At 45.7% G+C, this 9,519-nt stretch overlaps 1 protein-coding gene across 2 annotated transcripts in view; it reads left to right on the forward strand.

Moving 5' to 3' along the window:
• Prox1 (prospero homeobox 1) overlaps positions 1-9,095 on the forward strand; it is a 39,353-nt gene extending 30,258 nt beyond the window's left edge. For both annotated transcript variants that reach the window (XR_009383161.1, XM_059280416.1), the window contains one exon: positions 8,859-9,095. Coding sequence is in view for 1 of the 2 variants with exons in the window: in XM_059280416.1 (XP_059136399.1) it covers positions 8,859-9,044 (186 nt within the window). In the remaining variant the exon portion in view is untranslated. The remainder of the gene's footprint in view (positions 1-8,858) is intronic.
• Positions 9,096-9,519: the final 424 nt, after the last annotated feature.

The raw sequence follows: 9,519 nt of genomic DNA on the forward strand, positions 1-9,519 counted from the left end.
ATTATTTTCTTATCTGTCCACGGAGTTGACAGCAGGATGTGTACATAGTTTAAAATGTATGCATGGATTATTAACAGGAAGAAATGACAGTAAGACGTGTTTTTTGTTACCCAGAAGTCACAGTTCCTTAAGATGCTATCCTCTAGGTTCCTGTTTCTGTGATGTTATTAACATCTTAAAGGTGTCTAAATTTTATACTGGAGCTCTGTATTTTCTAAGTACTTAAATTTTAGAAGGCAACTACACTTCAGATAAACAAAGAAAGTGCCGAGGTGTTTCTCGGCTGTTGTGTGGAGATGTGCAGATGGAGGTGTGTGTGAGTCACAGCCTTGCCCTCACAGCAAGGTCCAGTTCCTCTGGTCCTTTTCCAGAGATCTTAGCCTCCCTCCTTGGTCTCCCTGTGACTGCTGCTTTCCCCAATGGCCTCTGGTAGACTCTACAGGCTTTGCCATTGACAAAGGCCAGGGTGCTGTTGGAGCAGGTCACAGGTTTTGCCAGAAGCCCAGGGCAGATCATTGCTGTGCGAACACACTAAGGGACAGGCTTCCCTTTGGCCAGCTTTTCTAATCACCTTTGCAACTCTTTGCATGTAGCAGAGAGAAGCCTTAAGGCTCTAGGGTAAATCATCCCTCCTGTTCCTTTCTGGGGCCAGGGTCCCTTCCCTCAACCCCCAGAGCCCTCCCACATTAACATGTGATTGCCTGATGAGTGCAGACTAGGAGCAGCTTCCACCAGCTGAACCCGCTGATCCGCAGCTCACTGGAGACACTGGCTTTGGGATTTTGGCAAGAAGGCCTATTGCCCATGGGGTCAGCATGAATAAAGATTTCTTTCTTCCTTTCCTTTTTAAAAGTCAAACATCAACTGAAACTCTTCCCAAGGCACCCTCTGCCCCCCTATTCTCTCTCTCTCTCTCTCTCTCTCTCTCTCTCTCTCACACACACACACACACACACACACACACACACACACACACACACTTCTCTTAACATTTCCTCACCTGAGAAAATTGACTCTGTGTAAAATTTGAACACCAAATATCCATCTTATCTTTTTGAAAGTGTATTTATCCAGCTTTGTAGTAGGGACAGACAGGCTGTTTGAAGGCCACATACTTTTCAAACCTTGGTTGCAACACGTTTGCCCCATTTTGAAACTGTCTTTATCCAGCCGAGGAAAAGGAAAATCTATTTGACAAAGTGACACTCTGGCCAGTTTATCTTGTAATATGGCTTTAACTCACTGAGTCTATTGATTTTCTTAAATTAATGTTTACAGAATGCTACTGAATTTTGCTCAACAGAACATTGTTCTTTTGTAGCTTTGTTTTAAAATAAAAGGGGGTGGGGGAAGACAAGGCACAGACCATTTACATCATGTGTTCTCTTGCTTAAACCAGGGAAACACAGGTTTTTCTCTGTGTGTGTTTTTAAAACACTTCCTGTGAGTATTCTTCAGATGTTTAAGTAGCTAAATGTGCGGTTAGGAAATGGGTTCACTCTTGGGGCCCCGTGTTACATGAGCATTAAATTAATTGAATCCTCCAAGGTGCCTGAAAGTTGAATGGCCCCTGCAGTACCGGGGGGAGTTTTCAGCCCACTCTTACTGGCTGTGACAATCTCCCTCTAGTCTGCAGTAACTCTGGAGGCCGCCCTCCTGCTGCACATGGGGAGAGTAGCCTATGCACATTTACATGCTATTTGGCCCTCCGGTGAGAACGCTAAACTGGATGCCTTACTCTTAGACCACGGTGCTCAGGGTTAATATATACTCGGACTCTAAAGATGACTCCAAACTGGCCTTCCCAGGGCAGAGCATGCTTCCATTCAGCCACTAACACCACAGAAGATGAGACTTTGAGTCCCAGTTATGAAGTGAGCAAAATAAAGCACACAGCATCTTTCTCCATTTGTTGACCCAGCCAATAACATCACCCAAGCAGGCCTCCTAAAAGTGTCCCTCAGAATCACGTTTTGCAAGTGTTCCTTAACCAGGGTGAGACACTTCACAGAAGTCAGGATTCTGTTTTAAAGTGTCTGTCCACCATCTTATTTGGGCATGCTCTCTTGTGCCTTCCCACACACGCGTGTTCCCTGTTGGGAGAGAATCCCAGGATGCACCGCTAGCATCCCGTCCCTCCCAGTCTTCCGAAAGGCCAGGGAGTCTGGGCTGTCCACACAGCGTATATAGTGTATGCATGGCTGGCATCTTGTGACCATATCTCATGGTCCTGTGATTTATCATTTCCGCACCTGGCAGGAGGTAGGGTGAGCAAGACAGAGGCAAGGAGCTGTGGTAATGTGTCTGTTCTGCTTCTCCACCTGACCATCTCTGTGAAGAGTAACTAACATCCGAGTTTGCCCATCTACGTCCACTCCGTCTATGCAGTACAAGTCCCCAGCTTGCGTCACTGCTGTCAGGAGACAGGTTTCTCCTTGATCAATATTTACTTAACAAACAGCAGGGATGGGCGAGTTTGTTTAGAGGAATCATGTGCCCACCAGGGTGAATGGCTTGGAAAGAACTCCAGTGTTTGTCTCTTTCCTGGGACCTTTGTGTGCCAGGCATGCGCATGCGTGAGGTAGATAGCTGCCCTTTCTCTCCTGAACTCTTCCAAAGACATTCAGCAGTCATCTGGGAAATCCCTGCCGTCTATGCTGGTGACAGTGTTCGTACTTGCAGAGTGTTCATGATGTGTATTTAGTTTTGAAAAACATTCCAGAGTCTGATTTTCTCTCCACACCTCTATGTGGGCTACACATTTTGGAAAAGGGCCCTAGGATTGATAAGAGTACATGCTTCTTGCCCTAAACCCTTTACAGAAGTAGAAGGGAAGAAACTGCACACAGAAACGATAAAAGTAGTTTAACAAGGACCTATGTATATGGAATAAATGTACGGAAACCTGTGTATGTTAAGCCCCCACCCCCAAGAGGCTCTGCAGGTGTTCAGAGCTGCTTAGCCAGCCTGAGCCGCAGATATGTTTAGCTCTCCTCGTAACTCCGAACTCAGCGGTGCTGAAGTTTTTTCTTTCAACTTCACCGAAACAATTGTCTGCTCCGGCCCTGCCTTCAATGAAGGGTGACTTGGAGGCATCTGGGGCTAGTTTGAGGCATTTTGTTTCAGTGAAAGGGGAGGGGCTGGAGATGCTGGGGGGTGGGGGAGTTATTTATTTATTTGATTTGGTGAGTCCCAGAGTTGTAAAAAGCTGTCTGAAATATTCATGCAGAGCGGTCTGAGAAGCCGGTTTCTGTTTTATTTACTGCACAGTAGAGCAGCCACAGAGGATTAGTTCTACAATACCCGTAACAAAAGCCCAACAGCTGATGCATGTGATGTTAGGAGGTGACAAAACAGTTAAAGTATGCTGCTGGCTACAGCAAGCCGTCAGCAGATGCAGACAAAAGGGCTGTGACAAGAATAACTCTCTCCAAGGCGAGCAGTGAAGAGTATCCAAAATGCCAGCACCCTTTTCTCCTTGACATTGTCTTCTCCCAGTCAGCATTTTATTGCCCTTTTATAGTATTAAAAAAAAAAAGTGGAGAAGGAAGAAAAAAGAAAACCCACACACAAACTAATTCACCAAAATACACGGCAGGGCGCTCTTTTCCCACCCCACAGCAGCCACTCCTGTCCATCCTTACACGTCTTCCATTGTTATGTTGAAGTTTGAGGGGGAGAAATAGCTCAGAAGGTCTTCCTTACTAAGATCAGAATCTATTGACGGCTGCATCGGCCACTGGGCTGTGGTTCTCGGGAGGGGCTAGGAAGAGAGGCAATGCCTGGCTTGTTTTCTCGCCCTTTCAGTAAAGACGATCCCACTGGTGAGCTGAGGCCAGTGGACCAGTGTTTGAAGGGGATCAAGGGTGGAGACGTGTCCACGGGGACCTGAGCAAAGGGCAGGGTTACAGTCCCCTGCAAGAGGCCGATGAATGAGCTGGTGGATGCTTCCGAGGTGTGAAAATTCAGCTTCTCTGTCTCCAGAAAATAGGGGAGGCTGTCTTCTTTTCAACCTTTGTCATTCCCCTTCTATTCTCTGTGACTTTCATTCAGCTGCCAAGAGCGTTTGGCAAGGTTTGGGCCAGCGAGCACACTTCCAGTGACCGCTAACCTTGGTATGTCCTGACACTTATGATGAGTGTCTGCAGGACACAGAAGGCAGGCGGCCTGCTATGTCAGGCTTTCATTATGGACTGCAGAGACTAGGGACAGCCAGTTTAATAAAACAAATCATCCTTGAAGGTAAAGCAACTGGGAAGAGAAGGAGGAGGAAGACGGGAGGGGGATGTCTTTGCCACTCAATCCGATGAGAGAGAGAGAGAGAGAGAGAGAGAGAGAGAGAGAGAGAGAGAGAGAGAGAGAGAGAGAGAGGAGAGAACAGCAGCAACAGCAAAACATCCACCCACCCACCCTACTGCATGTGTGTGCTGCCCAGCTGTGGAGATGTGAACTCCTCTTCCCATCCTCCCGAAGTCCACAAGCCACAGGCTCACACTGATCAATAAGCAAGAGCAAATCATTGGGATGGAATTGATAGATGCTCATTGGCCAACTCCCTTTGGAGTGACCAGTGTATTCAAGTACCTCATCACCAATGTATTCTTTAAATGTCAAGGCAAGACCATTTGGGGTGAGGCTCCTAGGCCAGGATGCCTTTTTATCAAAGCAAAGTTTCCACTCTCCCCTCCTGAAGAACTCCTGGCCAAGCAGCTCCCACAATAGCCTCTTAGGTCTGCCAAAGACTTTGGAAGCCTTTTGTTTTTCCCCTGTGGCATGTCCGAAGGCCTGGCCTCCCCTCCCCCGCCCCCAGCAGCCTGCATTGTCTTGCATTCCAGTGACTTGATTGACTGTTGCACCTGATGCTGAGGAGAGAGACTCAGGGTTCATTGTAGAGATTGTTGGGTTCTATTAAAAGAAACCTAGATAAGGGATTACTTGTCACTAAGGACTTTTCTGCAGATGTTTATTAGTGATTGTAAAGCCATTAGATGTGAGGAGGTGCACAAAATGTGAGTAATATCGTGTTTCTAATCCTGAACCCTGATGCCCACCCCCCCACCCAAAACATCAGGAAGATGTAACCTTATTCTGGCAAATAAAGGTGGAGAAAGGTTCTGGTCAGAGAGCTGAGGCTCCCTGTTTTCGTGGGTGAGGTTTCTACCTGTGGGTGGAATCCCTGGGCACTCTCTCAGAATAGCAGTTGTTAACCCCCCACACTACCTCTGGAGCCACCGACAAAAAGATGAGCTGCTCCATTATCAGAGGATCTCCAAGAAGCCTTTCACCCAGCACAGGCCTGTGTGCATACTGCCCAGAGCAGGCAATAAATTAGCAAGCTACTTCATTTGTGCACAGAGAAGATACCCAGCCTCAATAACCAGCCAGTAACTCACTCTCTTAGCCCATTTCTATTTACATTAAGGGCACAGGCTCCTTGGAGATGGTTTTCTGCCGTTATAGACACATAGCTTGTCAGGAGTTTGTTGCCTCATGTGAGTCAACCAGTCTTTATGAAAGCAGTAAAGTCTGGTTGGGGTACAGGTTTGTCATCACAGTGCCCAGGAGGGAGGAGGCAGGAGGATCAGAAAGTCAAGGCCATCTTCTTGGACTACTTGCTGAGTTCAAGGCCAGCCAGAGCTACATGAAATCCTGTCTGAAAAAAAAAAAAAAAGGAGGAAGGAAGGAAGGAAAGGAAGAAAGGAAGGAAGGAAGGAAGGAAGAAGAAAGAAAGAAAGAAGAAAGAAAGAAAGAAAGAAAGAAAGAAAGAAAGAAAGAAAGAAAGAAAGAAAGAAAGAAAGAAAGAAAGAAATGAAAAGAAAAAAGAAAAACCAATAGCAGAAAAGCATCCAGAGGAGGTTTTAGCATCCAACACATTTCTGTGGAAAGATGTCTTGGTTCACAATATTCACAAGCATCTTTTTCCCATGATTATTCCATCTCCATCTCCTGGGTTTTTTTTTTTTTTTCATCTGTAAAATGATGGTTTCTGAGACCATGTTGCTCAAAATTACATCTCTTCATGAATTTGCTTCTTTTTGGTTTTGGTAGTGGTACTGAGGATCAAGGCCAGGACCTCACACAGGCTGGGCAAATACTGTGCCACCGAGCTGTATTTAGCCCTGGGCTTTCCTTTCCTCAAAGCACTGAGGGAGAATATCAGAAGATGACAGAGCGTTATGGGATAAAGCAGAGAGGGGAGGTCTTCTTGTTAATGACAACAGTGTTTGTGGAATAATTACAAAAGGCCTGCCGCAGAGCATGTAGGTGTAGGAAGAGAGATCCAGAAGACACTCAGCTCAGCTGCTCCTCAGCTGAAGACACTGATGATGAGGACACCGAAGAACAAGGAAGTAAGAAACCAGACATAATACACAAGCTGTCTCAGGGCAGCTGGCAGGATGACCTCAAGAAATTAATGTTTAAAACAGGAGAAGACCCACTAATCCAGGGGTTCTCAACCTATGGGTCGTGATCCCAAGAAGAGCATGGGAAAAGACAGATATTTACATTATGATTAAGAACAGTAAAAAAATTACAGTTATGAAGTAGTGGTGGAAATAATTTTATGGTGGGGGTGGGGTCACCACAACATGAGGAACTGTACTAAAGGGTCACAACACTGGGAAGGTTGAGAACATGCTCTTAGCTAAGTCTCATGGCCACTGAGACAGTGAGTACAGACGGGCATGGTCCCTGAAGTCCCACTGTCCTCCAGAAGTCCTTAAACCACCCTTTCTCCTCCAAGGCTTGTGCGGTTGCAGAGTTATCGAGACAGTTCTGCTCCTGACAGTTTCCACAAGTCCCTTCTCCTTGTCCTTGGCTGTGTGTGCGTTGGGGGTGGGGGGCCCTTGAAGTGGGTAGGACTTCTGGCTTACCCACTTCTTCTAGAGCTTATACCTGTGTGTCTCAGCTTCTCTCCCCTGCAGCTCTGGGTTTGTTGTTTGAGAAACACAGTTTTCCACGGAGGTTCTGTTGCCAGCATCCAGTGAGAACACACTGCTTTGCACCACTGATCTTTGTTCATGGAGCATTTGGCTGCAGACCTATGCCCCGGCCATGTGTCCTCTCTCAGTCAGGCCCACTTGCTGTGACTTGTCATTGGGTGGGAACGCGATGCTCCCTCCAGGAAATCCACATTTGCAGGTGCTTCCGTGGGAATCTATGGGAGAGCTATGTGGGTTTTAGCAGACTGTTTGCCCAGCCAGGGAGAAGGGGCACTGCAGTGTTCTTCCAGTCAGCTCTGAGCTCTGTCCTGACAGGCCAGAGGAAACACCTTTGGGAGAGATCCATCAATACCCTCCTCTTTATTTCTGAGACAGGGTCTCAGTATAGCCCTGGCTGGCCTGGAACTCACAGAGATCCAAGTGCTAGATGGGACTAAAGATGTGGGCCACCAAAGCTGGCTCCTTTTCTTTTCTAGACTCCATGGTGGAACCATTTCATTTTTCTTTTTTTCTGGGAAGTTACTAGATTTCCCCAAAGAACAATTGACTTGCAATTGGAAGCAACAAGCTACTTTGTCCAATTTGAAATTTGAAATCCAGGGCACCCAGTGATTGTTTTAGTTTTCTGTGTCATCTGTCATCCATATATATGTGTATATACATACATGATCCATGTACATGCCCATTGCGCTTGTTGGGAAAAGGCAAAGAGGAAGGTGTTGGACTTGTTCACAGGACAATAATCTCCCTGTTATTTCAGTAACTGACACTTCTGAACTGTGGAGAAGGTTTTTCCTGTTATGTCTGTGAGGACACGTGTGTCTACACATACACTACCTTGCGTTTATGTCCTCATACATCTGAGCTTAATGTAAAAATAAAATCTCACTAACGTGTACTGGGAAAATTATGACGTCATGTAATTGTTCTGTGAATCCATCATGCTGATGCCGGCGAGGATAGGCCATGCTTTACTGTGAGTTACTTCTAAAAAATACTAAGTGTTCTTTTCACAGTCAAGAGGTCAGACTATTCAATCAACAAGTAAGAGAAGACAGCCAGCTAGCTCACATACATTAATTGCTATGGAAACAAAGGCTGGACAAATAGAAATTCGGAAAAGATTATTTGGGGAATGATAATCTTGGAATGACCTTGAGTGACTCCTTTTGATCTCTCCTTGCCTCAGTTTTCTTGTATAATTGAGATAGCGTCTTACACAGGGGTTGGAAGAATGGAATGGCATTCAGTATGTAATGTAACATGGTCCCCGACACAGTTAACATTCAGTAAGTATTAGTTTTTCTAACAGTCATCAGTTACACAAATCACTGTCTAAGGAACAATTCTAATGTCCAAACAAAATGTAGTAATTTCGGGTTTGGCTTAAATTCCACATCTTAGGACTTTGTGTTGTGGTCTTACCCCTTTATAGTATTGACCATAGAATTCCTTCTTCGAAGATAGGAATTTAGTTTACATAGATGCCCAGCATTTATTATTCAATTCTGAGAACACATTTTTTTTTTCTTTCGTAATGGAAGTCAAAAGAAGAGAGGGGTCAAATTCTGGAAAAGGAGTTGGCAAGCTTCTTCTAGAATGATCGGCTTGTCCACATGAGGATGTGGGTCTCCTTTCTCTACAGTGGTGGTCACAGTGAAACCCTGGTGCTGGCGGCCTGCGTGTATCCTCTCCATGAGTCTCTCCTGAGATCCGTGAAGCAGCCACCGTCCATCACAAAGCTGCTATATATAACAACTCTACAGAAGAGAATAGAGACTGGCCATTTTTAGAAAATGCAGGTGCCGTCTAAAGCCCCCTTCTGAGAGCATGGAGTTAGCTCAGTTTCCTTTGAAGAACTGCAGACTTGAAACTGAAAACTTTATTAATACCATTGTCTCCTTGTATCAGCAGGTTCCAGAGAGATTCCTAGAAGTTGCACAGATCACATTACGGGAGTTTTTCAATGCCATCATCGCAGGCAAAGATGTTGACCCTTCCTGGAAGAAGGCCATCTACAAGGTCATCTGCAAGCTGGATAGTGAAGTTCCTGAGATTTTCAAATCCCCGAACTGCCTACAAGAACTCCTTCATGAGTAGAGATTGCAACACTCTTGAATGTATGAATAGAAGTCCCCCTTGGATGTCCAACTTCTGTGTGTCTAGATTTTTATTTCATACATATGTGTGGGGGAGGCATGGGTGTGTTGTGATATCAGCTGGTGGTTTCTGCTCATCCCCTCTGGGTTCTTTTTATTTTCCCCACTACAGGGGGATGGGTATTTTCCTTCTTCGCCTTTAGTTACTTTTGCCCAAGGCCCTTAATATTTGGAGACTTGAGGTAGGGTTGATTTTCAGGAAAAGGGAATGTCAGCCTGTGTAAAGTCTGCAAGAGCCAAGGACGCTCTGCTCGTCTGGAAGCCTATTGTAAATGGTGGCCAGCAGAGTGAGCCCTGACTGGGACACAGCACACACCTGGACCCCATGCTGTGTTTGTTTCTAGGGTTAAGAAGTTCTGAAAGAACCCAAGGAAAGCACTTCACACACTGGAATACCTTGTTTGATTTGAGCCCCA

Source organism: Peromyscus eremicus, chromosome 15, assembly GCF_949786415.1.
Source record: "Peromyscus eremicus chromosome 15, PerEre_H2_v1, whole genome shotgun sequence".
NCBI lineage: Eukaryota > Metazoa > Chordata > Mammalia > Rodentia > Cricetidae > Peromyscus > Peromyscus eremicus.